Source organism: Thalia democratica, chromosome 2 (genome assembly GCF_965202585.1).
Source record: "Thalia democratica chromosome 2, ktThaDemo2.hap1.1, whole genome shotgun sequence".
Taxonomy (NCBI): Eukaryota; Metazoa; Chordata; class Thaliacea; order Salpida; family Salpidae; genus Thalia; species Thalia democratica.
The window spans coordinates 77,200,334-77,217,331 of NC_139166.1; the positions used below are offsets into that span (position 1 = coordinate 77,200,334).

Sequence of the window (16,998 nt, forward strand, 5' to 3'; positions counted from 1 at the left end):
TGCACTCAAATACAAACCTACATACTGAGGAAAGGTCAAAACGACTTACCACGTGTATTTAGTTCAGCTTACAAAAAGTTGCTTTTTATGAGAATACGTTTTACTGAAAAAAACAGCACAATTGCCGAAGAAAAGACAGAAAAATAGTAGCCTTATTTGTCATAAAAACCCAAAAGGTTTGCAATAGAATCAAGTACAAAAACAATTAGAGGAGAAAAAACCGGTAAGTAAAATGTCCTCAAGGCAAATAAATACTCAGACTTGTACAATACACACAATATTGTAGAAGTTTTTCTGTACAAGCATGAAGCATAAAATTTTGTTTTTATTTTTGTTGAATGTTTTTTGTGTTTTTGCAAATCAGAAAGTTGATAAGTATGTGGCAACGTCGATGTATGATATCCCGATGGTAATGGAGCCGATATCTGCTCACGTTAGTTTTGTACTTGTTACAAAGTAAATACAGACACTTTTTATTTTTGTTTGGCTTGTGTTGTCAATAAACTATTGACTGTTAGTGTTGGTTTGTGCTCATGTAAGTTGTATTTCTAGTTAAAATGTACAAAATTACTGATCTTTTTATTATGATACTAAATATCAACTTAGTTATAAGATATTTACAAATATTAATAAGTAATAAGTTAAAATAGATAAAACTTTTAGGTTAGCTGTTTCTAGTTATAATTATAGTAATTATGATAAAATAATGAGATATTTACTCTTTAAAAATAACGAAGTAGTTGTTAATTATGTTTTTAAGTAGATATTTAAACATAATTTAACTTAACACATTATTATTTCAGCTTAGTTAGTTTAACTTTGAAATAAAAGTATTGTTGTATTAAGTTAGTTTGTAAAGTTTTGTTTTTCGTTTATTGAATCTTGTTATAAAAATTATTTTACTATAAGTTTTTACTAGCAAAAATTTTTATAAATAAATCTAATTTGTTGCAATAAGAGTTGATGCTTTTTTTGTAGCTTAATGATTAATTCTTCTATAATTTAAATAAAGCATATTTAACTTCGACAGCTAAATATTACTTAAAAAAAAATTATAATTTATATGTAGATTGTATATATTTTAAGAAGTTAGTATCTTTCTAAAGAAACTTACAAAGTTTATTTTAGTTAAAGTTTATTGAGTTTCTTACTAAAACAAATTGATATTTAAAAAAGCTTACTTTTTCTCTAAAATTTTGTTTAAAAACAAAACTAGAAAAATTAAATACTTCATTTTTACCAGTTCTTCACGTTTTTAGTTCTATACCTATTTCGTATACCTTTTAAAGAATGCAATTTGCGTTGTTTGAAAATACAAAAAGTAGCTTAAATTTTAGATTAAAAGTTATGTTACCAAAAATTTATATCTTTTGTTCTAATTTCTGTATAATATGGGCTTGGTGTTTATGGATACAAAACAAAAGTTATTATCTCTTTTTTTAAAATAATTTAATTTAACATCTTGTTTGGAGCAAAATGAAATGATAAAATAATTAAGAAACTTGAATAAAAAAAATTGTAGAAATTTTACTACCATAACAATAACTGTCATTCAAAGTAAAACAACTTATTAAGCATGTTGAAAATGTTTTAAACAAATTATAGGTTTAGCTTCTAGTTTAGCTGAAATACTAAACCAAATTTTCTGTTTAAAAACTATGTACAAAACTCGCCGAAAACTAATTTAATTAGCATTCTTACTTGTAGTTTCTACGCAGTGACGTCATTTATTTTGCATTTTTTACATTGTGAAAATTTAAAAATTAAAAAAAAAATTAGTTTTGTAATTCACTCTTAATTTACTAATTTACAATAGCTTTTCAAGTTATTGGCTTAATATTTTATACTTTGTCTTTTTTTATTCCAAACCATTTGTAACAATTTATGTATCATACTACGCTGTAAAATAAAGTGCTGGCTTGGATAAAGGTTTCCCCTTTCTTATCATCTTTTTATAAATAAGTTCTTTAATTTTGCGTAAAATATTTTAAAAGAGATTTAAAAAAATTAAAAATGATGGTTTGTAAAAAAAAATTTAATTAACATACTTTTTATTGAAAATTTTATGCATCTAAAGCAAAATACTGAAAAAAATTATAATAAATCTTTTAACAATTCTACCCGGACAGTATTTATAGACAATCTCAAAAGTTTTTGACGAATGTAAAACAACTGATAGAAAAAAATAAAATGAAAAACATCTGTCTTTACAAATCAGTTTGCAAAAAATAATTTTCAAAAACTTTTTTAGATACTAAAGACAATCATGTACATTTCTAAATAGATACTAAAACTTCATTAGACATTCACAAATTGCTTAGATGTTGATGCATTTGCTTAATAAATTTCATTTTTACCGGTTTTGAAACATCATTCACCAAGTTAACAAACATTAACAACTTATCTTTAAAAACTGAAATTTTTATATATATTTTTTTCAGATACTAAAACCTCATTCGTCAACTTCACAAACACTAGCAACTTTCGACCTCGCTTATACGACAGCAAACGGACAAAACCGGTTAGTCGAAGACCTCCCGAAACTCATGAGCCACCCGAAAGTAAGTTGAAAAATAATAAATTTTTATTGTTGTTTTAATATTGTACTTATTTTTAATTGTTTTATTTAAATCAGTACTGACTTTTTAGTTGGTTGAAATTAATTGCACTAGTTATATTTCAACTTAACTTTATTCTTATTTTTAACGAATTCTTGGTTAACAATAAGCAATTTAAAATAAAATTTAATGGCAACAGTCGATCCCGTCAGTAACCAAGGTTGTTACGGGGAGCGGACATTTGCCTTTCCCCACAAAAATCGGTGTATTGCCCCAAAAAACCTTCGAAAGCCAACCCTCGCTGGTGTGGTGGATCACCGCGGGAAATTTCAACGGGATTCAGTCGACGGAGGGCGCTATTTACCTCTTGAACATGGAAACGGAACAATCTTGGCGTTAGTTGGTTTTTGGGTTTTGTTGTAACAGGGACTAGTTGTTGTAAGTTACTAGGATAGGACTTTTATAGATTATTGTACAAGTTATTAGTACGCTGTAAAAAAATAAACATTGTTATTCGTGGAGTAAATTATTAAACGTCGTTTGTTATTTTAAAGTCTTTATAAAGTGTTTAAAAAAACATTATTACAATGTTGTTTGGTAACGTATTTAACAAGATATTTTTAAACTATTTAACTAAAGTTTCTAAATTATGTTCAGATTGTGTATTGCACCTCAAAAATGTCTTCAATTTTTATAAACAACTTTAAAACTTTCACAGGGCCCTCAAAGATATTCTACGCCCCACAAGCGGTGTTTCGTCACACAGAATGGGTCGATATGGACATAGATGGGAGGAAAGATTGCGTCACTGTCAAGGAGACTAAAGGTGGTTTGTAAGAATAAATAAGTGTGTAATATATATTTTTTACATAGTTTGCATATTGAACTGTGACAACTGTCAATTAGAAAAATAATTTCTAAGAATATACATATACTATTTTAACAAGAGAGCACTTATGAGCTTTAACTATTGTTGAATGTTTTAATACTTTGGCTGTTTCCGTGATAAAAAATAAAAGCAGTAAATAAAATAATTAAAAAAAACTCAACTATCACAAAACACATCATGAATAAACTAGTTTTACTTTTACAGACGGGGCATCCCTGATTTGGTTGCGGCAGCCTTCAAGTAATCAGGTAAAATGTTCAATATTTTAAGTATAAATAAATTAACATACATGTACTAAATATAAAAGTTATATCTTCTGCAACAAATCAGGTAAAATATTCGATACAAAAAAAATTAACCAATCAGGGAGCGGCTTGGGTGGAAACGCGGATATCAAACGTGACTGATGACGTAGGAGGAGGGGAATTCCGCATGCTGAGATGGCCCAAGAGGAAAATGAGGAGGCACAAGCTGTTCGCCGTGGCGGGAAGGAGAACCAATCAGATCACTGTGTACTGGAGCGACGGTTTGTGACGTCATAATTACTTTTTTGTTTTGTAAAATGAGGACAAATAAGATAACTGTGTCTGTTAATGTTAATACATTTATTTTTTAAAACATTGTATTGGTTGTACTGAAAAAAAAACGTAAAACAATTAATATTAAAAATTTTAATAAATTCATCATTCATACCAAAAACTTTAAATCAAAATTCCCCTATTATGAAACAGACATGGACAACGATTGGACGCAGACCCACCGGATAAAGTCCAGGGTCATAGCCAAATACGACCAGTTTGTCCACATCGAGGTCGGGGATCTGAACGGGGACCAGCGACCCGAACTCATCGTCACAGTGGCAGCCATTTCCGGTCGACCAGGTGAGATGTGACGTCATAGTTGATTATTTTATTATTCTTTAAAATGCTTGTATCAAGTACACTTGATAGTTTACACGTACCATACCCATGTTAAAAGATGTCATTTTTAATGTTTAATACCTTAATGAAAAGGTTTGTTTTTAATAATTCTAACCCTCAACAAACAAAGTCAATTTCAAAACAGTTATTGCTGTTTAGTTTAAAGGTCAACCTTGTTTAAACCAATTTAACCTATTAAAAACCAACTCATTAAAAATTGCCATAAAACAAACAACTTTTAAGAATTTCCCTAAATTGCAACAGGTCGCTTGATGGCGTACGAGGCACCGATGGACGGCAACTTCGGTACCGGACGGTGGCGAAGTCACGTGCTGGCAGAATGGACTTCGAAGACGAAAAATTATTTGATAAGCCCCAGAAGCGCTCATTTGTTCTATCCGAAAGATCCTAGAATGTAAGTTTTTGTTTTTTTGTTTAATTAGTTTATGTTTAGGATATTTGAAGCACATTTGTAAAGCCACGTACGATAATGTTAGTACTTGGATGTTACTTTAATTACTTTTCATAGTTTTATACAGGTTTTCAAATGTTTGATTGTCTAATAAATTATTATCTATTTTTTTTAGAAGCTCACATTTCTTCTACCCTAAAAATTTGAAAGTTTTAGCATATAAAACTTTTTTAAACTCGAATGTTTAATTCATATAATTTTGAATGTATTTTTTTCAAGTAATGACAAACAAAGACAGTAACTACTTTTGTGTCTGAGTTGAACCGAACTACTAAAAATAAAAAGACAAAAACCTTGTATAACAAGTTTAATTTACGAGCAAAATTTTTAGTTATGACTAAAAGTTTTTGTTCTTATTTACCTCTTTTTGCAACAGTTTGAATATATTAATTCAACAGTTCGAAAATTGTTACTTTTTATTACAATATTACTTGAACAAGATTTCATCATTAGCTGATAATATATTCTTAAGTTAAACATCATTTTGAAAACAAAATCTTAGAATATTGAAAATTATATTGTTCTCCTTGTTTATTAACTAAGATCTTTAATTTTTATCTTTAAATATAAAAGTTCTACAATTTTATTAGTTTGACGGAAATAAACGCACTTTTTTTAAATTGCATTAAAGTTAAAATTTCAAAATGAAAATCTAGTTCACGCTTTCATTCCATGCTAAAAGTTAGTTTTTAAAAACTAGGTTTTTAAAAAAGTATTCGTGCTAGACAAACAGTTATTTAGATGATATTTCAAAAATTAATGTGCTTTTTAAAAAATTAAAAATACGTTTGTAGGTCTTATTAATATCTACAGGCAATTTTTTATTTTTTGCAAAATTTTAAATATTTTTAACTTGTTAAAAATAATTATATTTTTAAGTTAATTTTAGCCATATCTCAGAGAGTATTTAAACTTTTTCAAAAAAAAGCTAGATATTAACAAGACTTACAAACGTATTTTTTTATATTTTCAAAATATACAGTACTTTTTGAGTTAAGGTCCTTGGAATCTTTTTTTAAGAATGTAAATTGTCGTGCACCCATTCTAGTACTGATGAACAACAATGTGTATAAAACAAACATTATAAATAAATTCAAAAGCTCCTACCATACTTGCTATTTGACTTGCCTGATTTTAAACATCTAAGTACCAAGAGGCGATGGTAGAAAAATAAAATGAAATTACCTGGAATTTATTTTTTTTATAACACGTTTTTGTGTGTATTTAACTTTTGTCCAATATTGAAGATAAGTTTAAAAAATATTTAAATATAATTAACAATCATTATTTTTTTTACAGAGCTATGCGCCCAAATATCCTAGTGTCAGGGGGTAGCGATGGAAAAGTTTACGTTGTTTCACCGATTAATTGGAACTTTGTGAAATGGGAATATAAAGTTGAAGAGGTAGTTATACATTTTTATAGAACTTTTTTTTCTAAAAAAGTTATAGGTTTAAAAATGGTTTAAATAGTTGTTGTCGTTATGATGTATGTAGTTCAGTTAAAAAAACTTATTCTACTAGAGCTACTTAAAGCAAATAAAAAGTTTTTTATTAGTTATAATGTTATTAAGTTATTATGTGTACTTATTATTTTATAGAAAAGTCAAAAAAAACTACACAGTTTTAATAAAAATCTAAAACCTAGTTGTTCAAAATCTTGTTAACTCAAACTTAGTAGAAAGTTACTACTTGTATTTTATTGTATTATTGTTGTAATTTCCTTTAAATTAACCAATAAAAAGTTCTATTTAAATGAGAATTACCAACAACTGAAGATCTCTTATAGTTAACTATTTGAGTAAAAAATTGTATTGTTTGTAATAATCTGTGAAAAGAAAAACTAATAGAATTGTTATTACAAGTAAATGCAACTGCTTAAATCTATTCTTAATCAATTAAAATCAAAAAGAGAAACATGATCAGTATTAAACCACAAAAATAAATCAAAGTCTAGCAGTTCATTAAAACCATAAAACTTTTTAACTATAACATATAAACCTTAACCCATAACTCTCAGTCCACAAATTACTAAAAATTCAATTTACTAGCTACTTAATCATTAAGGATAAACATGCTAGCTATTTAAACCTACTTATTATTTAAATCCTTAATTCAAAAATTGGCTTATATAGTTTTTCATTTTCAATAAAGTTAGTTGTTCTTGTTTAAAAGAACTTATATACAATTGTTGTGTTTAATTTTGGCCACACGATCTTTAACTAAATTACTAAAATTTTAAAACTGTAATAATTATAAAACTGTTTTTATCTAGATACTTTCAGACAAGTTATTTGTTGTGATTAGTTTTATATTTTCCTTTAATTTTTTTTCACCTAATTATTTAGATTTTTCACATAAACATTTTCATCCAACTTATACATTAGATAAAATTATATATTCGGAAGTTTAATTGTCATATTTTTCAGATATTTTCCGACAAATACTCAGTGGAAACTTATTTTTATTTTTATTTTTTCAGATATTTTAGAAAATCTAATTTTTTCAGATATTTTCTGATAAGTATTCAGTGGGAATTTATTATATTTATTTCAGATATTTTCTAAAATCTTTTTTTTTTCAGATATTTTCTGATAAATATTCAGTGGGGACCCCGGCAGTCCAAGATGTTGACGGAGATGGAGACGTGGAGATTTTCATCCCTAGTGGGAAGAGAATACATGTCATGAAATATGGTGTGTTTGTTTATTTAATTTAATATCTTTATTAAAGATAAAAAAGGTTTTATGAGATATAGTGAACTTATACATTTTTACATATATTTTTCAACCAGTCGGTATAAACTTCAATAAAATAGATTATACTTTTTACATAAAAGTTACGTTTAAACTTTTTTTTACTTTAAAATTTAAATTACCTAAAAAAAAACATTTAAGGTGATTCATGTCGTAACTCCTTTTAACCCATTATGACATAATGACGCCTATTATGAAGTCATGACGCGTAGCCTTAAAAACTATTGAAAAACATAAAATTACTTTTAACCGCTATTTTCATCTTTATGTTTACATGACTATTTTCAAATTAGTAAAACGGTAACAGAGTCATGATTAATTCAATACATATTTACAATATGGATGCTTTTCAGTTTTATTTATATAACGAACAACATTTGATTTTAATTTTTAGAGCTATAAGTTTAATTAGAAGCATGTTTTGAAAAAGACAATGAAAATTGTTTGTTTATCAATTATTTATACAGTTTTAGTACTATGAGTATAACAATAATTAATTAAACAGGTCTCAGCGTCAACAACACAGGGTCTTTACAATCCCCCTCAAAAACTCTCTTATAAAACTCTTTTTCCTTCTTACCCCTGGGAGGAGGTGGGAGTGGCTTGTATATCGATCCGTCGTTGTGTTGGAGCATACCTGAGAATATTTTTTTAGTTTGTGTTTAAATTAAAAAATATTGACTTGGCTGTAACTTTGAAGTAGTTTTTCATTATTACAGGGTTGCCACTCTTTTAGTAAAAAATTTATAGAAAAAATCAGTTGTGTTAAAGCGTATCTTAAGATAAATATTTTTACAGAACTTTCATTTTGTTTCTTGCTTTTAATTATTATGATGTGTGTTATTATTGGCATTGGTTTGGTATATAGATTACTAAACTTGTTGAAAAAATTAATTGTGAACTATAAGTAAATTTATTTTAATTTCATATATTAGTACATTTTGTAAGTAAATATGGTAAATACTTCCTATAGTCGTCTTTTTCGACGAACTTTTGTGACAAGCTTTTGCTAATTTGCATATATCAATCCAAACTACCGACGAACTTTTCAAAACTTGTCAATATTTATAGACTAACTTTTTTTAAGTGTTAAATTTATGTATTTTAATTCAAGGTTGATAAACTTGACCAAACTCACAAAAGCTAATACGAAAAGCGCCACCTAGCTGTTATTATTTTAAAATTGAAATTGAAAAAGAACATACATATAGTTACTGGTAATGAAAATTAATTAAATGATAAATGTCAAAAAAAAAAAAAATGAATATGATCTAATTATGTCACAAAGATAAATAAAAAAACAAATAAAAATTTATAAAATAATAAACATAAAAAGAATGTACAAATAAACAACAATAAAATATAAATAACAAGAATATGATAGTGATAAGTGAATTTTTTTTCTATAATAAATGACATCTTAATGTAACAATATAAACCTATAATTAATAAAAAAAAGATATGTATAAAAAGAAAACCCTAAAAATAAGAAAATATTTAATACACAATGATATAAAACTTTGTCACCTTTCTCTTTTGAGTTTAGGTTATAGACCTATTTTTATCAAGTTGATAATTTTCAAAATTTTTATATAGTCAAAACCTATAATGTAAAGTAAAACTTCTAATTTAAATAATGCATAAAAAACTTTACGATCTTCTGAACTTTTAAATAAAAAAACACTTATACTTGCATTTGTCAATGTGTAAGCCAATTTTTTAAAGACTCTTACACAAACAATTCGTAACAAAAACAGTTAGAAATTTGCAAACATGTTTTTTAATGTATTGCCTAGGACAGGATGTTTTTACTTTTGCTTTTAACAGTGTATTAAAAATTTACGGTCTTCTGATTTGTTTATATTAAAAAACACCTTTACTTGCTTTTTTTAATGTATAAGCCAATTGTTTTTAAGATTCTAATATAAATAATTCTTAACAAAAACAGTTAGAAATTTGCAAACATGTTGTTTAATGTATTGCCTAGGACAGGATGTTTTTACTTTTGCTTTTAACAGTGTATTAAAGATTTACGGTCTTCTGATTTGTTTATATTAAAAAACACCTTTACTTGCTTTTTTTAATGTATAAGCCAATTTTTTTTAAGATTCTAATATAAATAATTCTTAACAAAAACAGTTAGAAATTTGCAAATATGTTGTTTAATGTATTGCTTAGGACAGGATTTTTTTTATTTTTGCTTTTAACAGTGTAATAAAAATTTTACAGTCTTCTGACTTTTTTTATTAAAAAACACCTATACTTGTTTTGTTCAATGTACAAGCTATTTTTTTAAAGATTCTAACATAAATAATTCTTAACAAAAACAGTTAGAACTGTGCAAATATGTTATTTAATGTATTGCATAGGACAATTTTTTTTTGCTTTAAATAGTGTATTAAAATTTTTAACTATTTTCTGCATTTAATTTTTAAACCGAAGTAGAATTGATTGTTGAATATTGGTAGCAATAGATAAAAAGAAAATGAGTTGGTTTTTTAACATTGCTAGTGAAAATTCCTCACAACCGACGATTCTACTTTAAATAACTCTGTCTACTTATTTATTTCACACCATTTTCATATACAGTCACAAATATTAAGTTTAATTCTACATGTTTCCTCTATTTTATTGTATACCGTGTGTATTGTACTGTATAAATATTTTAAATCTAGTTTAAATTTTTAGTAAACATTTTGCTACATAGTTTGTTTTTAAGCTGAAAAATTTATTGATTAATTTGTTAAATCTATTATGACGTAACACTTCTGCACAACTTAATTTATGTTTCTTTTTAAAAAAACTTGCATATTTTTAGTGATTTTTTGAGGTTAGTACATGCTTTTATTAAATTTGTAGTTTTTGTAGACAATCTTATATTTTTATGTTTTTATTCCAAACTTTGTTTTTAAATTATAAAGTTTGTTTATAGTTACTACTGACATAAATATTTTACATAATTATACATGCTTTTTTTTTCTATTGTGTGTTAATATTTTGGGACACGTTCAAAATCGACCCGCAATCAAAATCCACCCGCGATCAAAATCCACCCGATCAAAATCCACCCGATCAAAATCCACCCGAGTCAAAATCCACCCGATCAAAATCCACCCGGGTCAAAATCCACCCGATCAAAATCCACCCGGGTCAAAATCCACCCGATCAAAATCCATCCGAGTCAAAATCCACCCGAGTCAAAATCCACCCGTTCAAAATCAACCCGGTTCAAAATCCACCCGCGTTCAAAATCCACCCGAGTCAAAATCCACCCGAGTCAAAATCCACCCGTTCAAAATCCACCCGTTCAAAATCAACCCGGTTCAAAATCCACTCGATCAAAATCAACCCGGTTCAAAATCCACCAGATTAAAATCAACCTGATCAAAATCAACCCGAGTCAAAATCCACCCGATCAAATTCCACCCGGTTCAAAATCCACCCGGTTCAAAATCCACCCGATCAAAATCAACCCGAGTTCATTTTTTTTCGAAATAAGAATTAATTTCTAATAGAATTTTGTAATATTGAATAAAGTTATATGTTTAAACAACTATTGGTATAAAAAAGAGTAAGTATTTATAAAGAAAGAAATTTTTATTTATTTAATAAAATAATTAAAAAAATAAGTTAAACAATATAATTAAACAGCATTAAAAAAAAAATTCATAGTAGCTTTACAAGTATTTAAAATGTTTATAATTTATTAATGTTAGTAGTGTTGGTGTTACTTTTAAAAAAAGAAGTTAAAAAAAAAAAAAAAAGAATTACGCTCAGTTTCAATCCATTTAAACTTCCTTCTAATTTAATTTCCCAAAGTCAATCATAATTAAATAAAAATATTTACTAAGGATAACTCATAGTAAATTAAAATATCAAAACTATAGAAGTTTATAAATTAGAAGAATCTTTAATAACATTTATTAAGCTAAAGAAAATTACAAAAATCAAATACCAAATAATGTAAATTTATGGAAAATGTTAATTAAATGTTACAAAAAGAAAATTAAAATATTAATCTAAAATTTTTGAGCTTTTTTTTTGATGTAAAAAGTTTTGTGTTTTGTGCTTTACTTAAATTTCAAAATAGTATTACATACAATATTTTATTATATAAAAAATTTCAACTAACAGTGTTTATAAAAATAAAATATAGATAAAGAATAATATAAAATTGCTACGTGATAATAAAATAAAAATCCTTTGTTAAATTTGGAAAAACTATCACCTATTAATTATATTTTAAACATTATTGTTTTCGACGTGGAAAAGACGTTAAAAGATATTTTTGGTGTGCGACTCGATAACTTTAAGGTATGTTCGTGCAAGAGGACTTAGGACCAAATATTTTGAGCGCTTTTATTTGTCGTTTAGTAAACAATTTATTGACGTTTCTTTTATTAGTAATTTTAAAAAACAGAACATAAATTTTAATATAAAAATACGAAAACTAATTTACTAAAAATATAAATGAGGAATATGTAAGAAATCAATAACTGTTTTAAAACAATTTTATTGTTTTCTATCTAATTTTTGTTACATATATTTTTTAGTTATTTTTTTTAATTTATACAATAATTTTAGCTGCTATTATCTTTTTTTCAAAGTGTTTAAGTTAATTGAATTTTATTTTATTAAATGTTTTTTTTATAAACCATCTATTTTTGAAAAAACTAAAAATAGTTTCGTCTAAAGTAACTAAAGTTATAAGTTATTTTTAATTAGATAACAACTTAATTTGCTAGTTTTTAACTAATAGTACAAATTAAAAAGCTAAACAATTTTCTATGAATTCTAAAGTCCTTTCAATAAAACAAATATCGACTCTACAATTCATTGAGTTTGCTCAAATAGCTTGTAAATTGCAACTAAAAAAGTTAGTAGTTAGACTTGAGCTAGGGAAATTATATACTTTAGAATTGTAGTAGTAAACAAATAAGTTGAGTTTTTTAGAAATGACACTATATTTATAACAAATATTACGAAAAAAAAACTTATAACATTTTTAATTTATTATTAAAATGTTCTATTTTTACATAGGTTCATTAAAAAAAGTATGTATTTCAGACAAGAGAGTTTAAATTCAAGTATAAGTTATTTTTATGAATTTTTGTACCAGACTGTATCAACTTAAACAATCGTATTATTAATTTTATTAATAGGTTAAGGCCAGTTTTGAAAGTGATTAATTGAGTGGTTTTATAAAATTTAATCTCTTTTGGTTAACGTTTAAATTTTAAATTTAAAATTGTCTGATCTAAAACTTTTAATTTACATGCGATAAATTTTCTTGAATTAATTTCCGACAATTTAAGTTAAAAGCTATAACTGCATGTTTTTAATTAATTAGTTGTAAACGTTTTATGTTTTTTTATAAATATAAAGTTGCATAGAAATTGTAATTAAGTAAGATAAATTATTATTTACTGTTCAATATTATATTGTTAATTGATATTTTTTAATTCATAGAAATGGAAATGTTATTATTTACCACTATTTTTTTTAAATATAATCTTCATATAAAAAAAGTTCATTTGTTAAAACTTAAGAAATTTTAAGTAATTTAATTAAAAATGAAACAATATTAAAATTAAACAAAATTTTATATTGGTTATAACGAATTTAAACGGTAAAGACAACTATTGTTATAACAAATTGTTTAGTAGACAAATTAACTTTAAAAGCGTGAAAATTTTGTCTAACAAATAAAACCGAAAATTAATAAATATTTAATTTAAAGGTAATATTGAAAAATCTTTAAATGGCAATACAGTAAAGGTAACTATCTAAAGTAAATTAGTGACCTTTTCTTAACAAAGAGAACTTTTATAGATAAATATCTTGTTAAGACCTTTCACATAAAAAAATTATATTAAAAAAAAACACAAACTAAATGAATTTTAAACGTTTGCCTTTTACTTTTTTGTAATTAAAAGTAACGAAGATGCAGTTGGATTTAATCAGAGTCGGCAGACAATTGTTTATCTCGGGCCAAATTTCATGTTTCAATTTTTTCCGCGAGCCGTTGTTTTATTCAATTTTTGTTTTTAATCTGTTTTAGTCACGTTTATCTACTTAAATGGATCAGGCCTAGCATATTTAAAATGTATATTTTTTTCTAAAGTCGAAAACTATTTTTTTAAAAACTTGTGTCATATTATTATTTCTATCATTATTTACAAGGTGTAGATCATTAAAAACAGGTGTAGATCATTATGTACACTTTTTATAATCAATTTCTATTATTTTATTTGTATTTTCTTTTTAGTAGTTAAAAAAAATCTTTTTTTATTTAATGCACAGCATGTCACGTATTTAAAATTTTAGTGATTTTGTTAAACTAGTTAAAATATAAACAAATATTAATACTTTCTTTTTAAACAGTGTAAGTTTTTCTTTTAAAACCTTTAAATACCTTAATAATCTATCTAAAGTTTTTCGGGTTGCAACTTTTTGAAACAAAAAAAGTACAACAGTTACTTCAACCCAGTCACCGTGTTTTTAAAAGTTAAAAACATGTAAAATTGCCAATTAAAAAAACTTTGCAATATTATATAAGTAATTTATCCAAGTACGTAAGCTTTTGTTGTTTAAAAGGAAAAGTAAAGTCTAAACTTTAAAGAAAAACTTCTAGATTTACTATCTGTCTTTTTTCACATCTAAGGCTTAAGCATAATAAATGATTTTTAAATGATATTCAGAAACTTAAAAACAAACTATTATAATTTATTTTTCTTTTTTGAAAATTTCAATTTAAATTTTGTTTTGTTTAGTTGACCAAATTTACATGCTCGAGGGCCACATATTTACACTTCGAGGGCCGCAGTTTGCTGACCCCTAAATTAAATGGATTAATTTGTAGTATAAATGGTAGCTTTCACTTGTAATACTCAGTTTTTATAAAAATTATATCGTGTGACGTATTTGTTTAAAAATTACTTAAAAGTTCTAAATTATTAAATTTTATACCTAAAAACAGTAAATTATAATTGATTGTCGTGTAATTGTGATTGAGATAATACAAGATTATTTTTTCTGGCACATCCTTTAGTTTTCTAAAAGTTTTAACATAGTCATATTTGTATAGTAAAACTTTAATTTATTTATCCTGACGTTGTTAAACTTTTATTAGCTCTTATAGTTATACTTATATCAAAAACAACAGTACCTTTAAAAGCTGCTTGCCGGCTGTAGCTATTCAAAATTATATTCAGTAATCAAAAAACCAAAAATATTTTTTTTTTAAATTCCTTATAATAAGCAAAAATACCAAATAACAACTCAAAAAACCTCACAAAATAAGTTCAATCTGTAGTACAATTTTTATATTCTTAAGTCAATTTATAAGGGACAAAAATACAAGATTTTATAAGTGTTTTTTAAATAAAACTTGTTTAAGATTGGTACTTTAGAGTGGTGAGATTTGTTTAAATGATACTTGATTTAAAAAGAAATAAATAAACAAGGTGCTTGTTTCGATTCGGTTGGATTTTGACTTTGGTTGATTTTGTGTCGGTAGGATTTTGACTCGGGTTGATTTTAACTCGGATGAATTTTGATCGGGTGGATTTTGACTCGGGTGGATTTTGATCGGGTGGATTTTGACTCGGGTTGATTTTGATCGGGTGGATTTTAAACCGGGTGGATTTTGATCGGGTGGATTTTGAAACGGGTAGATTTAGAGTTGGGTTGATTTTGATCGGGTGGATTTTGAACCGGGTGGATTTTGATCGGGTGGATTTTGAAACGTCTGGATTTAGAGTCGGGTTGATTTTGATCGGGTGGATTTTGAACCGGGTAGATTTTAATCGGGTGGATTTTAACTCGGGTGGATTTTGATCGGGTGGATTTTGATCGGATGGATTTTGAACCGGGTTGATTTTGATCGGGTGGATTTTGACTCGGGTTGATTTTGATCGGGTAGATTTTGACTCGTGTGGATTTTGATCGGGTGGATTTTGACCCGGGTGGATTTTGATCGGGTGGATTTTGAACCGGGTGGATTTTGATCGGGTGGATTTTGAATGCGGGTGGATTTTGATCGGGTGGATTTTGAACGCGGGTTGATTTTGATAGTATACCCTTTTAATTACCTATTAATTTTTCTAGTAGTTAAGTAATTCATTTAATTGCTTGCAATGTCATAACAAACTTTGTTATTTTAAAGGTAAAAATTTATATAAAAACTTATGTGGTTTTGAATTACAAAATAAATCCTAAAAATTGTTTTAAAAAACTAAATATAAGATAGACTACTATAACCTATAGATAAATTCTGTTCTTAAGTTTTGTCCCTAACAAATGTCTAGAAAATATGTCTATGATCACTGAAATTCAGCCTTAAAAAACTTACTTTTAGAATTTTGGTAAAAGGTTTACTCTATATGCAGTTTCGAAACAACTTATTTCAGACTTACAAATTTTAAAACTACATGAATATAATTTATATACCTAAGTATGATGAAAATAATTTTCCCAAATGCGTATTAAGATAGTTTAACTAAGTACTCCATTCGCACTGTATAAGTCATCATATCTCCTCTAGTAGAAAGTCAAATATGTTTTTGAAACACAAAAACATATTTGCAAAATCTGGCCGATTTACAATTTTTTCTTTAAAAATATCTTTATTACTATTAAATAGGTATGACTTATGTTTATAACTATACCGATTCTTTATTAACTAGGCTACCTTAAAGTAACTTGGAACAGATTTTGATCATTCTATATATTTCACTCTCAATTTTTTTAATCTTTTTTGCTAATTAAAAGTATAACTGTACGTTACTGAAAAATATGTTTTTAAGTTATATTTATACGTTTTTTAATACAATACTTTAATTATATATTTTTGATTTAGAGCTGAAGTGATTAATATAGTAAAGCTTTTTTCTGGGCGTAGCAAACAAACGTGTTTTTGTTAAGAATCAAATGTAAAAAAAAATAAAAATAGTTAAAACCTAAAATATTTTAATTAGTTGTAATTTGTAAAATCTGTTGTCGTTTTTTGTTTAAAATTTTACACTAGATAGAGAAAATTTATAGAAAATAAAGTATTTTACAAATAGACCCTCATAAGTTATTATATTAATATGACTAAAATTAATTAAAGTTTTAATTTTAGATATGTTTCAGCTAATTGCTATAATTGCATTAGCAAACGTTGAAGTCTACTTATTTTTAACTTATTATCAGTTAAATATTCATAGACTGAAAAATAATCAGAGAAGCACAAACATATTTATATTTGTATGCTGAAGTTTAAGTTAAATAAAATTTCTAGAGAAAAGTATAAGCTTTCTGTTTTCTTTCCTCTTCTTTTACTTATCTATCCTGCCGTTAACCTTGCACCTACTATAACTCTAACCCCAACTTTAACCTTTAATCCTCACCTGACGCTGTGC

General features: G+C 26.0%; 1 protein-coding gene across 1 annotated transcript; it reads left to right on the forward strand.

The window, feature by feature from the left end:
- Nucleotides 1–303: 303 nt before the first annotated feature.
- LOC145829806 (uncharacterized) lies at nt 304–8,299 on the forward strand. Its single transcript, XM_082937673.1, has 11 exons — nt 304–433; nt 2,442–2,561; nt 2,758–2,953; nt 3,277–3,384; nt 3,652–3,695; nt 3,814–3,973; nt 4,179–4,328; nt 4,632–4,782; nt 6,139–6,244; nt 7,423–7,534; nt 8,100–8,299. Exons 1-11 carry the CDS (start codon nt 305–307, stop codon nt 8,153–8,155), a joined length of 1,332 nt encoding a protein of 443 aa, XP_082793799.1. The 5' UTR covers nt 304; the 3' UTR covers nt 8,156–8,299.
- The last annotated feature ends 8,699 nt before the right edge of the window (nt 8,300–16,998 follow it).